The sequence below is a fragment of the Mesoplodon densirostris genome, chromosome 1 (genome assembly GCF_025265405.1).
Source record: "Mesoplodon densirostris isolate mMesDen1 chromosome 1, mMesDen1 primary haplotype, whole genome shotgun sequence".
NCBI lineage: Eukaryota > Metazoa > Chordata > Mammalia > Artiodactyla > Ziphiidae > Mesoplodon > Mesoplodon densirostris.
Genome location: NC_082661.1, coordinates 70355739 through 70372320, shown reverse-complemented (window position 1 = coordinate 70372320; position 16582 = coordinate 70355739). Strand labels below are relative to the sequence as shown.

Sequence of the window (16582 nt, the reverse complement as noted above, 5' to 3'; positions counted from 1 at the left end):
AATATTTACCCTCTACCCTCCCTCCCTCAGACTCTGCGTTTTAGCCCCTGGACCTTCTTGCAGCTTCCTGAACACTTGAGACACATTCAGGCCTCCATTCCTTGGAAGGACCTCTGCCTAGAATGCTTCTGCTGCCCACCTGCAAACTCCTCTCCATATTCTAAGACAAGCCGAATGTTGCCTCCTCTGTGAAGCCATCCATGATTCCCTTGGACAGAGTTGGTCTCTCCCAGCTCTGTACTCAAATAACTCTCCATCTCGATTCCCAGAGACGGGCTGTTACCTGTCACTGTTACTGGGTTTGAACACCTGTCTCCCACACTAGACCATGAGTTTCCAGAGTCTAGGGGCCATGTCTCATTCACCCCAGCATCCCTCGTGCCCAATAAAAGGCCTGGAACTGACTCTTTATCTGCTTGTGTGTCTGTCTTCTTCTTCATCATCATCATTTGTCCATCTGTCCAACCATCCATTCATTCATTCAAAAGATGCCTACAGGATGCTTTCCAGAGACAATAGAAGTGAGAGATGGGGCCCAGAGTCAGAGAAACTTAAAATCACTCCTCTCTCGGGTTCTTGGGACTTCAGGAGATTTCCTTACGCTGTCTGCACCTGAGCTACCTTATCGATAAAATGGGACTACCTTGTGCTGTTTTGTGAAGATTAAATAAATTAATTCATGTAAAGATAGCGTGAATCAAATGTAGCACAAGGTGGGCATTCAGTATGTGCTAATTGCCATTATTATTACTAATAGTAAGATGATGCTGATTACTGTGACTCCTTCCACAAGCCAGGTGCCTGCTTCCTGCTGGGGAGAAGGATGAACAAGACAGTCCCAGGTTCCCTACCTGAGCATCTAAACTCTAGTGAACAGAGCAGGCATTAAGGAAGACTGTTCTAGAACCGAATCTTGGATTCCAGTTGTGCTAAGTGGCAGGGGTTTGGAGGAGAAGTGACCTCTGGGAGAACCTCCCATCAGCATCTTAGAACCTGCAGGATACCAGGTCCCCACCTTGTTTCCTGTTCCTCACCAGGGCTAACCTGGTCTCGGAAAACCAAAGTGGGACTCGCCAGCTCTCTGTGCTCTGCCTGTTTTGGGGACACTGGCAGGCGTGGCTTTGTCCTTTCCTTCCCCACACTCTGGGCTGGGGGCTGGCACCTCAGTGGAAGTCTGGTCCGTGACCAGGCTCCGGGCATGCCGACAGAACACGCTGCAGGAAACTCATTAGTGCTGTTGGAAATGCTGTGTTTGGTTGTTTCCAATTTGGGACGCAGCAACGAGAAAGGTGGTCATAATTGGAAATCTCAGTGTGATGGTAGCCCGCGCTCAGAGCATTCCAAATCTTCCACGGCCCTGAAGGCACAACCCACGCACTCTCCACACTACGACTTCAGTTTACCTCTCTGGCCATTTTCTCTTCTGCTTTGGTTTCTGAGTAGTGTTTCTGAGCCTCTGGGGGACTTTGAGACCCTTCTGAGCATTTGATGCAAGCTTTGGCCCCTCTGCAGAAAGGCAGATGGTTTTGCACAAAATTTAGGAGGACCAAGGGCCACCATCTCCTGATGACACCTATCCAAGGCCTCTTACGATTAAGCCCCATCCTCACTCCACCCCACATAGAACACTGGCCAGTTGGTGAATAATAGGTTTGATGTGTCTGCATTTTACACAGCTTGGGACCTTCCTGGCTACCCTCTCTTACCCATCTAAGCAGGCTGTGGACAGTCTCTTGTACCCAGATTCTCTGACTCTGGTGGCCTCAGAATACAGATTTCTTCTGTTTGGCCAGTGAGAGACAGTATAGCCTGGGGGTTAAGGACACAAACCCTGGAGCCGGCTGGCCTGGCCCCGTATTCTGGTTGTCACTTAAGAATTGCATGACCTGGAAAATTACTTTGTCTCCCTGCCTCAGTTGCATCATTTGTAACAGGGAAAATAAGTATATATTCCTTACAGTTGTTATAAGGATTCAATGAGATGAATATACACAGAGCACTTAGAGTGGGTCAGGCTTGACCTGCGTACTGTCAGTATTAGGTGTTATCCATGGTTGCTGGTCCAGCACAGCTTTCGCCACGTAGGATACGTGCTGATAACCCATGTGTTTCAGAAACAGGTGGGAGCTGCCAGGCAGCTGCTATGTGCTGCAGGTCGGGGGATGGAAATGCAGCCCTGCCCCCCAGGAGCTCACACTCTAGCAGAAAGTGGAGCATTGTCCTAATCTGCTCATGCTGCTGTATCCAAATACCATAGACTGAAGGGCTTAAATAACAGACATTTGTTTTCTCACAGTTTTGGAGACTGGGAAGTCTAATATCAAAGTGCTGGCTGATTCTGTTTCTGTTGAGAAGAATCTTTCCTGGCTTGCAGATGGCTGCCTTCTCACTGTGTCCTCACATGGCAGAGAGAGGGAGCTCTGGTCTCTTCCTCATTCTATAAGGGGACTAATCCCATGTTAGGGGCCCCATCCTTGTAACTTTATCTAAACCTAATTACCCCCAAAGGCCACACCTCCAAGCCCCATCCCACTGGGGATTAGGGATTCAGCATGTGGATTTTGAGGGACCACAAATATTCATTCAGTCTGTAACAGGAAAATACGAGGGATGGTGAGTGGACAGTTGAGGAGGGGGAGTCTGCATCTCCCAGGGGACTTAGGGAGCCAGTAGTAAGTGCCTGACAATTAGCTTTTTTGATTATAATATAAGTGCCTGACATTCAGCTTTTGATTGTCGAGGCATCCGTTTTAAAGACATCGTCTGAAAATAAACAGGTTGCCAACTAAACAACTAGATAAAAGCCAGGCTGCCCCACCCATGAAGTTCCCGTTTTTTGGAAAGCTCTGGTTGACCTACATACCTGACCTCTTGAGTGACCCTGCTTTGCCCTCCCTGCACCTCAATTCCTGCTTTTATGATTTTAGTTCACCAACAAAGAGTGAACCAGTGAAACACTAGGCACCCCACCCTTGACCATCCAAAAGGCAGAGCCCCAGGGCCATGTTCTCTCTCTCTCTTTGCGACCCTGCTGTGTGGCCCGGGTGTGCCAATTACCCTCCAGGGCTTGTGAGTAATAAACCTTGTTTTTTCAAGGTCCTTGATGGTTGTTGCTGAGGTTGAGTCTTGCAATCATAAGAACCACAAGGGCCGGTTCAACCTTGACATCAGCCCATCAGGAAAATGTCTGTGGGCGCTGCCCCGGGGAGTGTGGACCCCCAGGCCTCTCCAGCTAGTACCATCACAGTCCACAGGCTGAGACCAACACAAAACAGAGCCCTTTCCTGAGGAGGTTCTTCTGAAGCCAGTCCTTCAAAGAAGACTCAGAGTTGGCCAGGCAAACGGGGAAAGGCCCTGCAGGTGGGTGTACAGTGTGTGCAAAGGCACGGAGGTGTGAGAGACCCAGATGCAGTCTCGTCATGCTGTTTGGCACGGCCAGATCCAGGAGGCAGCAAGAGGAGGTGATGCCAGGCTTGCAGCGCCGTGCCAAGCAGGGCGGATTTTGTCCTGCGGTCCACCTGCCTTGGGCTCATCACCTGCCCCTCTGTGTGCAGGAGCTCCAGGAGCTGGAGAGGAAGCTGGAGGACCAGCTGGCACACCAAGAGGCAGCCCAGCTGCAGCGGGCCCTGGAGAGTCGGCAGCAGTGGGCAGGTGAGGGGCCTGGGCTTCTGCACGAGCCGGAGGAGGAGACAGATTCTGAAAGGCAGGTTTCGGCTGTCCTGCGACGGGCCCTGAGCAAGGGTCAGAAGTTACTGGAGCATCACCAGCAGAGGTGAGCCAAGGGCCCAAGGGAAGTGTGTAGGGTCAGTCCCCGTAGGCCAGGGGGGCACCTGGCCTCTCAGACTCAGCGGGATAAGGCCCACCTGGGCTGTCGTGCTCCCGTCTGAGAGGTCCTCCCAGCACTCAGGCATGAGCTGCTAACTTCGTAACAGGCTTCTTCCGTGACATCTTTTTATACTTCATTTTTTAAGTCTTTTAATATTTAATTTCTATTGAATATTTAATATTGAGGTTTTACTGATAGTAATATTTTTCAGCTTTTTATTTTGAAATAATTATAGACTCACAAGAAGTTGAAAAAAATAGTGCAGAGGTTCCATGGCCCGTCACCCAGCTTCCCCCAATGGCAACATCTCACAGGATAACAACACATCATCCAGACCAGGAATTGACGTTGGCACAATGCAGTGAATACAGGCCTTACTCAGGCCTCACCATAAACATAATATTTATATCCTGCTTTTGTAAAATTATAAAACAGACAGAACCCCCTGATCTTCTTTTTTGTTGTTGTTTTTTGCATTCTTTTTCGATTAATTAGACAATTAGCCTTTGCCCATGGCATTAAGAACTGCTGAAAAAAATATTTTTTCCCTTACGGAGTCTAGGTATTTTATTTTATTTTTGAGTTATAATTAACATACAAGATTATATTAGTTTCAGGTGTACAACATAGTGATTCAGTATTTCTGTACATTATGAAATGATCACTGCAGTAAAACCAGTTACCATCCATCACCATACAAAGTTGTTACAGTATTACTGACTATATTCCCTATGTGTATATTACATCCCCATAACTTATTTATTTTATAGTTGGAAGTTTGTATCTCTTAATCTCCTTCACCTATTTTGACTTTCCTCCCACCCACCTTCCCCCAACCCAACCCAGCAACCACCAGTTTGTTCTCTGTATCCATGAGTCTGTTTCTGTTTTGTTTTTGTTGTTGTTTTGTTTTTTACATTCTATATATATAAATGAAACCATACGGTATTTGTTTGTCTCTGTCTGACTTATTTCACCTAGCATAATACCCTCCAGGTCTATCCATGTTGCTCCAAATGCAAGATTTCATCCTTTTTTACAGCTGAATAATATTCCATTGTGTATATATACCACATCTTCTTTGTCCATTCATCTATGGATGGACACTTAGGTTGCTTTCCTATCTTAGCTATTGTAAATAGTGTTGCAGTGAACACAGAGGTACATATATCTTCTGGAAAACATAATTTTTAACAGCTTCGTAATTTTCCATTGTAAATATAATGTTGACATGTGAAGGACAGGGTGAAAACTATATATACAGCATGATTTCATTTTTGAAAACATACACACAAATTAACTGAAGAAAATAGGCCAAATTGTAATAGATGTGATTTCTATGTGGTGAGATTACAGGTTATTTTAATGTATTTGATTACGCTTTTCTGTGGAAACACAACATCAAAGTGCAGTTCTGTTTTCCATTGAAATAATTGCATAAGAGACTGAATCTGTTTGATCAGAGGAAAATGCTCAGAGATGTTGACTTTATTTAGACTTGATTTAGGATTTTAGTAATGTATTCCATGCTTCACAGAGGAAACTGCTGATGATCAAGCTTTTGGTATGAATTGTACCTGCAGATTGGGTTTGGATTGTATTAACCAGCAGGAATGCAGGATGAATAACCCAAGATGCCAACTTTGATTGGCTGAGGGATAGGCTGGGAGGACCTCCTTGTGGGGAAGTCAAGAAGCCTGATAGAGACCTCGTGTGATAAGGTACCACCTAGCCTCTGTGGTCAGAGTCAGGTCCATCCTTGGGAGATGGCTCTGGGCCCGCTTCAACACAAGGTCACATGGTAATTGAAGACTCCAGATCTTGGTGTTCTTGAGCACAAGCATGACAACTAATACTGAGAGTTTTCAAATTAGGATCACGGTTGGAGGTCAGAGGGAACGAAAAGTGCCCACCGAACTGAGCAGGCATCTTGAGACCGAAAAACAAGGCAGGCAGCTCCGTATAACCAATGGATCTGTTTATCTAGAGTAACATACTCACAAGGTGGGATCAAGCAGACAATAATCCAGAAGTCTTCACAGCTGCATTCCGCACCACCAAGGGGCCATTGGGACAATCTTATAGTTAACCTAGGGTATGGGGAGAGGTGCTTAGAAATAGGACATGCATTCCTAAGTCAAGATTTATGAACAGGTAACTAGTCTCGTGGGTTCCAGGAATACTTCAGGGAAGGTTTTCATCCTTGTTTGGGGACTAACAAAGCATAGAGGCTACCTGGTCCTAATGATTATTAAACAATATCTATTAACTACAAAGCCCTTGATGACAGAGAAGTGATTCACTGCACAGTCCTAGGTGGGTCAGCAGAAGGACAGGAGAGACTGTAAGGGCCCAAGATGGCATCAGTTATGCTAATAGCCATGCAGATCACAGATTTCCCTGCAAAGTCACAGAAAAGTCTCCATATGGCTCCCACAAAACTTCTTGCTTCGAGGAGCTCTCCATCCTGGTGAGCCCTCCCTGATACATTATTTGCAAGGTAGTCTAACTAAAAACCAGCAAGCTTCTTCTGGCCACCTCTTTGGATGGATTTTTTTTTTTAATCATGTTGATTAGATTTGTGATCCCTTGTTATTTAAATAACTAGGATTTAAATAAATAGCTTTATAACAAAACTGAACTCATATAGATTTTGTTTTCACTCTAGTTTGAGAGAGGAGCAAGAGAACAGTGTCATGCTTGAAGATTTGCTGGAGAATATGGAGACGGACACCTTTGTGACCCTGTACAGCCAGGTGAGAACAAGTTTGCCATGTCCTGGGTCCATCCCTTGCCAGCTCGCCACTTCACCCTTTTCTGAGAGTCCACATTTCCTCACCCTCAGGATGGGGATGATAACATGAACCTTGGGAGCTGCCAAGCGGATCTGTGAAAACCCTTGGCCCAGGGCCAGCACATAGAAGACATTTGATCGGGGGTCATGGCAGCAGCAGTGACAATAGTAATCATTGCTCTGGTCAGTTGCTGTAATTAGGCAGGCACTGAAACCTTCTTCTTCTCAGTCTTAAGTAAGTTTAATGTATGCAGATTAGGTTCCACCAGGAACAAAGTTGGTCCCTGAAATCTGGGCCATATAAGGAGTCCAATGAGATTGCACCCCACATTTCAACTTTTCTGTGTTGAGACTGGGTGATCTGTCTCATTCTTGGCCACAGCAGCAGCTCTCAACAGCCTTCCCAAGACAGAGCCCAGAGGCTATGTGCACGGAGCCATATGTAGAGTTACTTACGTAAGTCTGCTACTAGTTGTGTTTTATGTGCATCTAAAGGTGGGCTTCCTGATTTCTGTGAGTTCCAGCAAACGTGATTTGTGACAGTGGCTTATGCCAATCACAAGCCATCGGGAGGTAGGTGTCGCAGCCCTTGCTTCAGTTCAGTGAGGTCATAGTCCTGTTCTGTGATTCTTGCCACCTCTCCTTCTTGGAGTTCCACCCACCGTGTCTGTGTTCAGGTCAAGAAGGTAAAGGTAGAACACAATCACCCTGCTGTCTTTTCTTTCCAAGAAAGTACATGCCCCCAAGTTCCTGAAGTAAATTTTACTCACGTCCTGAGGAGACCCAGCCCGTGGACTCCCAGCCATGAGGGAGGCTGCAAACCAACACCTCTTCCTCAACCTCCAAAGACAGACAGCAAGGAGAAAGGGTGGGGGCACTTTCAGGTGTCCAGCCAGCAGAATTGGCCACAGCTGTCCACAGGCACACGCAGCTTCCCACTTGTATTAGTTTCCTACTGCTGCTATAACAAATTACCACCAACTTAGTGGCTTAACAGAACACAAATGTATTATCTTCTAGTTCTGTAGGTCAGAAGTCCCACGTGGGTTTAGCCAGACAAAATCAGTGTTGGCAGGTTTGTACTCCTTCTAAGGCTCTGGGGAGAATCTGTTTCCTGCTCATTCAAGTAATTGGCAGAATTCGGTTCATTGCGGTTGTAGGACTGAGGTCCCCACTTCCTTGCTGGCTGTCAGCTGAGGGCTGTTCCCAGCTTTTAGAGGCATCTGCATTTCTTAGCCCATGGTTCCCTTCCTTCATCTTTAAAGCCAACAAATCACAAATTTGGATGCCTTGGATGCCTCTTCCGTTATCATCACATCTCTCTCTGACCTACCACAGTGAGAAAAGTTCTCTGCTTTTAAGGACCCATGCGATGATGAGGTTGGAACCACCTGCATAATCTAGGATAATCTCAGCTCATGATCCTTAAGCTTAATTATAAAGTCCCTTTGCCATGTAAGATGACATATTCACAGGTTCTGGGACTGAGGTGTGGACATCTTAGAAGCCATTATTCTGGCAATCGCACTGCACAGGAAGCCAAGGTTATGTGTCAAGGTCAGTGGTGAGTCTAACGTGCTCCTTCCTCTTTGACATGAGAGCTAACCTGGGCTTTCTAGATATTTACAACAAGAGAGGAGCACCCACCCATGGCAGGACCCAGGAGAGTACTTGCCACTCATGTCACTGACAGGCAGTTCTATCATCACCCCTTACATACAGGTCCTCCAGAGGGGAAATTATTGCCCAATTCACACTGAGGAGCCAGGTGAAGCTCAGAATTGAACCCGCATTCTTCCTATCCCACATCTTTCAGCCTGAGCTCCAAAGTGGGGGTGGGGGAGGGAGCGGAAGTTTCTAGAACACCTGCTGTGCACTATCATCCCAGGCGCTCATATCTCTTATTCATTTAATCCTTGCAGAAAGCTGGGAAACGGGGACTATCTTCTCCATTTTTCAAATAGAGGAACCATGCCCAGATTGGTGGCGTGAGGGCTCCAGGGCTCACTGCCGCTCCTTGGAGCTCAGGATTCAGCCTGGGGTAGGTGACTACACAGGGTGTGTTCTTTCTGCTCAGTTTCCCTGCAGAGCACATGATGCCCCTGGCCTGGGTCTCTGGGGGAACTGAGCCATCTCCACACTCACTCTGATTGCCCGCCCCCCAACCTTTCTTCTTTGTAACTAAGAGAATTGACAGGCAGCCAAAGTGTCACATGTGGAATTTCATCCAGATTCATTTCTGACTTGTTGGCTCTTTTAAACTGTGAACTCTGCTAAAGAATTGGCCCTATGGTCAGGGGGTGGTTTTTCTCTGCCCCCAACCCTGTGCCTTGTAGAGTCACCTCAGCAAAGTCTACTCAACTGATTTGTTTCTTTTTTTTTTTTTTATAAATTTATTTATTTATTTATTTTTGGCTGTGTTGGGTCTTCATTTCTGTGCGAGGGCTTTCTCTAGTTGTGGCAAGCGGGGGCCACTCTTCATTGCAGTGTGCGGGCCTCTCACTGTCGCGGCCTCTCTTGTTGAGGAGCACGGGCTCCAGATGCGCAGGCTCAGTAGTTGTGGCTAATGGGCCTAGTTGCTCCGTGGCATGTGGGATCTTCCCAGACCAGGGCTCGAACCCGTGTCCCCTGCATTAGCAGGCAGATTCTCAACCACTGCGCCACCAGGGAAGCCCCTGATTTGTTTCTTTCCCAGCCCCTGTGTATTAGTGGGGGGTTTTCAGAGAAACCGAACCACAAAGACTTGCGGGGAGAGAGGGAGAGAAAGATTTACTTTAAGGAATTAACTCGTGATTATGGAGACTGGCAAGTCCAAATAGGCTGGCAGGATAGACCACCAGGCTGGAGACCCAGGGAAGAGCTGATGTTACAGTTCAAGTCCAAAGGCCCACTACTGGCAGAATTCCCTGTGGCTCAGGGGTCAGTCTTTTTTCTGTTTGGGCCTTCACCTGCTTAGATGGGGCCCACCCACATCAAAGCAATCTGCTTTAAGTCCAGTGGCTTAAATGTTAATCTCATCCAAAAGCTCCTTCAAAGAAATATCCAGAATGATGTTTGTCCAAATATCTTGACACTGTGGCCCAGACAAGATGACCTGTAAAGTTAACCATCACTCCCTGTTTAGAGGACTCCTGTATTTCACCTGTTTCTCCTTTGTACCAGGCGAGATGATAATGAGGGAGGCCCAGGTCTCCCTCCCTGTCTCCCTCCCTCCCTGCTCTTCCTCCTACTCCTTCTAATTACTCCTCCTCCCCCTCCTTCTCTTCTTCCTCCTTCTCCTCCTTTTTCTTCTTTCTCTTGTGATCTGTCTCTGTCGCTCTCTCTCTCTTCTGTTTTATTTCCTCATGATTACCCTGCCTTAGGGACAGCATAGTTTGAATTCCAAAATTTGCATGAAGGATAGTTTCCACACGAGCACCCATGTTTTCATGTTTATGCAACTTTGCCAGCTCCTCCTTTTTTGCATATTTATGACAATATCAAAATAACACTCTTGAATGCCTGCTCTGTGCTAGACACATCACACATCATCCCAGTTAATGTTCACCATTGCTCTGGGGACCCTGGCAGTGGAAAGAGCCTCCCCAGGGCACTGCTGCAAATCCATCAGCCCTTCTGTGATGGTGATGATACAAACAGCAGCTGATATCAGCCCAGCGTTGAGAGGCACGAAGAGGATCATCACCTGACAGATGAAGAAACTGAGGGTCAGAGAGGTGATGTGACTTAGCCGGGGTCCCATAGCCAGTCAGTGGGGGCTGGTTTAAAATCAGGGTTTTTTTTCCCTTTAAAGGCTCTACTCATTCCATTTCATGCTACTGCACAATTCCCTTTAAAGCAAAGTATTTCCTAATTGCTTCATGAATAAAACGGGAAGGGGGTGCTCATTTAAAAATGAATGGTACTAACCCCACAAGGCAGGGAGTTTCCCTGTGCTGTGGGGAGAGGCTGGGACCCCATCTGTGGTCCTCACTGAACTCACTCCTTTCTCCCCTGGGGCTCCAGCATGACTGCAGCCACTGTAGACAACAGAGTGGCATTCTTTTCTAACCACATAAAGGATGACTTAGATTCAGCTTAAGATCTTCTAAACGGTTCTTGAATGAATATTGATTGTGCTCCTAGTAAGTGGCAAGTGCTATCCTAGCACTTTTTAGCAGCAAACAAAGCAAACAAAATCCTAGGGATTTTAGCAGCAAACAAAACAGATAAAGTCCATGCTCTCAGGAGCTGATATTCTAGTGGGGAAAGTAGGCAATCAATAAAATAAATACATAAACCAAATAGTATTTTATGTGGATTATGATCTCATTTTTATAGTCATGTCCATCCATCCATCTGGCCATCACTCCATCTGTCTGTCTATCCATCCATCCATTCTCTTGTCCATTTGTCTACCCATCCATCCATCCACCCATCTATCCATCAGTCCATCTGTCTGTCCATCCATCCATCCACCCACCACCATCCATCCATCCATCTATCCGTCTGTCCATTTGGCCACTCATCCATCTATCCACCTAACCACCCATCCATCCATCCACCCACTATCCATCATCCATCTATCCATTCACCCATCTGTCCATCTGTATACCCATCCATCCATCCATCCATCCCTCCATTCATCTACTTATGTATATGCCTAAAAATATTCCTGGAATGTGGTTTGCCTAATGGTACTGATAACTATTTCTGGATAGTGGCATTTGGAATAATTACTTTAACATTTTTGTGCTTTTCTACATTGTTTGATTCCTTAAAATTAGCAGTATTTCTTAAAAATCAAGTCAAGGATGAAAGGCAAGGCAAGGAAGCCAAGATACACCCAAACAATGGAAATCCATGCCAGGTCCAGTGTTGGTGAAGCAGAACAGGAGAGAGGGACAGGCAGGGCCTGCTGTTAAGCCTGGTCTTTCTGCCACCATCTTCTGCATGAACAGCCGGTCCCCACATTGCTTTGTGATTCATTTCAGTCTCTAGAAGTGACCTACACAGATGCTTTTTATGTCACCACCTTCAGGAAGACTTGACCCAGTTAACTGACCTGTGTTAAGGATTATTTTATTGATCAGAAAGCTTCAGAGCTGGGAGAGCCATGGCAGTGGGCCGGTGGGTCCCCATATTCACCAGTGGGGATCCCAGTGATGAAGGGTTACTCCTCTGCCTCAGGAAGAAGTGAGTCTAAAGGGTGTTGATGGAGTTTATCCTTCATTTATTCGACCCACGTCTGTTGATATTTTTCTCTGTGCTAGGAACCGGGTTAAAGGAGGTAGAGAGGCATATGATGCTGACCCCATTCTAAAACCTCACTGCAGAGACACATGAGAAATTGGACAATTGAATTTTATACAAGAATTGGACAGAAGAGAGTTGATTAAAAGCAGAGGAGAGGCATCTGTCTCAGAATGTGGGGTCAGGAAAGGCTTACAGAAGCCCAACACTGGTGTAGAAACCAAAAGAATGAGTTGAGGAGAGGCAGACAGAGAGCACTTTGGGGAAGAGTGTACTATAGGCAGAAGGAACACATGGGTCACAAGGAAAGAGCTTGGTATTTATAATAACACTTTTCCCCATCACTGCACTGAAAGCATTGGTCAAAGTAGTAAGCAGCCCCATGTTTCCAAATCCAATGGTCAAGTCCATGTCTTTGTCTTTCTTGACCTCTCTGTGGCACTTGATCCACAGCCCTTTTCTTGGATATGTTCCCTCCTTGGCTTCCAAACCCTGGACACCTGGTTCTCTCCCAGCCCTCTGGCTACCTGTGGTCAAGCCCCTATGTTGGATGCATCGTGGCCTTTGGACGTTGGGAGCCTGAGGACTCGGTTGTTGGACCTCATTCCCTCTCATCTACATTCACTCCCTTGCTGATGTCATCACCACACTGATTTCCATCTAATCTTAGCTCCAGACCCCTGCCCTGAACTTGAGACTTGACATCGCCATTAGTGACTTCACCTGTCCAAACAGAACTCCGAGTGACTGACAGTCCCCTGTCCCAGGTTTGCTCCACTCATCTGAGTAAATGACACCAGTTACCCGGCAGCCCAAGTGAAAGATGGTGGAGTCATCCTTTTTCTTGTCTTTCAATGAACCTTGTTGGCTCTACCATCAAAGTGTCTCCCGCGTCCCACCACTTCTCACCACCTCCCCTCCACCACTCTGGCTCACACAGCTACCATCTCTTGCCTGAGATGCCGCCCCTCTGCTACCTCACTTGTTGCAGATGGTTCATGGCCCCTGTGTCATCCAAAGTAATCTTTCAAAAATGAGAATCAGCTCATGCCATTCCCACTGCTTAAATTCCTGCAATGACTCCCCAGCTCACCATGAAGACAAGTCAAAATCCTCCCTACGATGAAAAGGTCCGTATGAGCTGATCCCCCGCCACCTGTCCCAACTTAACTGTTGCCACTCTCCTTCTCACACGGTCCATGCCAGCCACACTGGCCTCCTTCGCTCTCCATGAAACATGCCAAGGATATCCCCACCTCAGGGTCTTCGCCCTTGCCTTCCCTCTGCCTGGAAAGCTCTTCCCTTCCATGTGCCCATGGTTCACTTCCTCACTTCATTCAGGTCCCTCTCAGACGTCACCTCCTCGGAGAAGCCTTCCCTGACTACCCGTCTCAAATATCAGCCACCCCCGCCCCTCACCCTCTGTCTCTTTATCCTGCCTTGTTTTGCATCCTGGCACCTACACTGCCTGATACGGTGTTTCTTTGTAGGCTTACCATCTGTCTCTTTGACCTGACTGTGAGCCTCGTGAAGGCAGAGACTTTGTCTGTGTTACTTACTGCTCTGCCTCCAGTGCGTGGAACAGGGTCTGGCGCCCAGTAGGACTCCATCGTGGTGTTGGTTGAATGAATAAGTGTACTAATAATCTGGCACAATGGCCCACCAAACATGTCTAAGTCCTAATTCCCAGAACCTGTGAATATGACCTTCTATGGCAAAGGGGATTTTGCAGATGTGATGACGGATTTTAAGATGGGGGTGTTATCCTCGATTATCCCAGTGGGCCCTAAAAGTAATCACAAGTGTCCTTACAAGAGGGAAGCAGGAGTCACAGCTTGAAGAGAAGGCCATGTGACAATGACAGAAGCAGGGATTGGAGGATGAACTTTGAAGGTGGAGGAAGGGGCCATACGCCAAAGAATGCAGGCAGCAGCTGACACTAGGGAAGGCCAGGGAAGGGATTCTCCCCTGGAGCCTCCAGAAGGAGCCAGCCTGGCTGACCTTGACTTTAGCCCAGTGACACTGATTTCAGACTTCTGGCCTCCAGAACCGTAAGAGAATAAATGTGTGTTTGTTTTAAGCCCAAGTTTGGGGTGATCTGTTACAGCTGCAATAGGAAACTCATACAAATACTGTAACAACAGCAACAACCAGCACTCACTGAATGACCTTGATTTGTCAAGCACGGCACTCAGATGTCTTGTAAAGTCAGAATTCTTTTTAGGTGAAGGTAACAGAAATTCACTTCAAACTACTTTGAGTGTAAACAAAATATATTAATACCCTGACTATCCCCTCAAAGAGCAGAGCTGAGCTCTGGGGGCTCAACTGGCAAAGGACTCTTTGTGGGTCTCTCTCCTTCTCTATCTCTCTCCCCTGTTTCCTTGTGTCCACTCATAAGCTTATTCCACACAGGAAGGGACATGAAAGCTGACAGCCCTGAGCTGATGGCCTTTCAGCATCCAGCTCTCCTGGTCTTGCTATATAAAGTGCTTTTTTCTCCTGGGTTTGCTGTGTAAAATCCCAGGGAAGGTCTCTGGTTGGCCAGGTGGCCAGGCATGCCCACACTGTTGCTAGGAAAGTGAGTTTGCCATCTTAACACAGACCAGTTTTACACATCACAGCTCATTCTGTCCTCACAAAACCTTTTGACATAGGTATTATTGTTACCTCATTTTACAGATGAGGGAGCTAAGGCCCGAAGAGAAATAAAGACACTTCCCAAGGGCACACAGTTCTGTGCAGTGGGGCTGGGAGCCAACACAGGTCTGGGGGAGTGCAGAGCCTGCCTGTACTCTCTCTCTCTCCTTTTCAAACCTTTTTCTGAAAGACTTTTAGGTTCACAAGAAGTTGCAAAGCTAGTATGGAGAGTTCCAGTGCCCTGATCCCTGTTTCACTGTTTCCCCCCATGGTTGCATTTTACAGGACCCTAGGACAATATCAAAACCAGAAAGTTGACATGCATATAAAATGCATGTATAGTTCTGTGTCATTTTACCGCATGTAGTTTAGCGTGACACCACATTTAAGATGTCGAACTGTTTGGTCACCACAAAGATCTGTTTGTGCTACACTTTTATAGTTATATCCACTTCCCCCCCACACCCCTAACCCCAGCCACTAATGCTCTGTTCCCCATCTCTAAATTTTGTCACCTCTGGAATGTTATTCACGTGGAAGTACAGCGGGGCCTGGCTCTTTTTATGCAGCGAAATGCCCTAGCAATCCATCCAGTTCTTTCCTTTCAATGCAGACTGGTATTCTGTGGCATGGCCATAGCAGTTTCTTTAACCATCCACTGATTTAGGCACATTTCAGTTGTTTCCAGTCTGTGCTGTTCCCTCTGAGCCCTATTGCCTCACCGAACATGAGTAGAAGGAGAAATTACTAATGGGCCCAGGCTGTAGTGGTGATGAGTGAGTGGAGAGTAGTTGGAAGGGATGGATGAAGGCTTGGGGAATGTCATGGCGAGCCAAGGCTGCTGACCAAATAGATTTTTCTTGACAGCTCTGTGACTTTGGGAACATGGTTTCAAGACTGAGGTACTAAAATATTTATCTCCCTGGGACAAAAAGTCCTAAGACTGTGATCCATTAAAACTTGCTGTTCATCAAGGTGAGAGCCGTGAGGCTCTGAGTCCCTGCATTCACTCCTCTAGGAGCTGAGACTGGCGTCCTACCTGTCGAAGCTGACGATGCTGCCGGGGGGCACGCTGCGTTGGCTCCTGAGCGTGGCTGTGCCTGCAGCCTTGCAGCCCGAGCTGCTCTCCGTGCTGGATCCCGTGGGCCAGAGGCATCAGGACCACACAGCGGAGAGTGACAGCGGTGGGGTGCAGGCTGACCTGGGCAGGAGGGGGTGAGTACAGGGTGGGAAAACAAGGTCCCTGTAGAGAGAACGGATGGGAGAGGGGAGCGGGACCACAGGGCACAAGCACACCCGCCTTCCCAGGGGAATTTCTTTGCTCAAGAAACAGACAACATCCAGGAGAGTCGCCATGCATCCTCTGTGTAAGTCATGGCAGACCCAAGTATCTTGTCTGCAGCTTCTCTTTTCATCACCAATTCATTTCCCCAGTAGGATCTTAAGAGAATGAGTTGCCTTGGGCTGTAAATATGCCATATATGCATATTTACAGCCCAAGGAATAAATAATAAAGGAAATAAATAAATACAATAAATACATAAAGGAAATAAATGCATAAAGAAAAAGAAGAAAAAAAATATCCATGGTTCTATCAGCTGGAGAAAATGGCTGTTAGCGTTTTGCTACCATTCTTCCTCCAGAACATGTTTCCTCTGCTGGGTTTTATGAGTGTGTGCATTGTGTGTGTGTGTGTGTGTGTGTGTGTGTGTGTATAGGAATCCCAGTATATACAACCTTGTGTCGTGCTTTTCAGAACCTTATATCAGAGGCAAGTTTGCTTATTACCTTTTGACTCTTGTCCATGTGCAGACGACTTTCTAATTATCACAGTATTTTGACGCTATTTCGGCTGTTTTTATTAACAAATTAAAATTTGTATTTTTCCCAGTTATTGAAACATCTCCATAGATATTATTTTTAACAGCTGCCTATTATGCCACTGAGGTGTGTAGCATAGTGTATGTAACTGTTATCCTCTTACTGGACACTTAGTTTGCGTTCATTTTTCCTCAATTATGGATAATGCTGCAGAGCTACTTTTTTTAGGGTCAAGTTTCAGGTGTGCGTTTGATCAGTTAAGGGTCTTT

The 16582-nt window shown here is 46.7% G+C and overlaps 1 protein-coding gene across 2 annotated transcripts in view; it reads left to right on the top strand.

Moving 5' to 3' along the window:
• EVC2 (EvC ciliary complex subunit 2) overlaps nucleotides 1-16582 on the top strand; it is a 155304-nt gene that overhangs the window by 130790 nt on the left and 7932 nt on the right. For both annotated transcript variants that reach the window (XM_060104248.1, XM_060104257.1), the window contains 3 exons: nucleotides 3555-3772; nucleotides 6495-6582; nucleotides 15511-15707. In XM_060104248.1, coding sequence (XP_059960231.1) covers nucleotides 3555-3772; nucleotides 6495-6582; nucleotides 15511-15707 — 503 coding nt within the window. The remainder of the gene's footprint in view (nucleotides 1-3554; nucleotides 3773-6494; nucleotides 6583-15510; nucleotides 15708-16582) is intronic.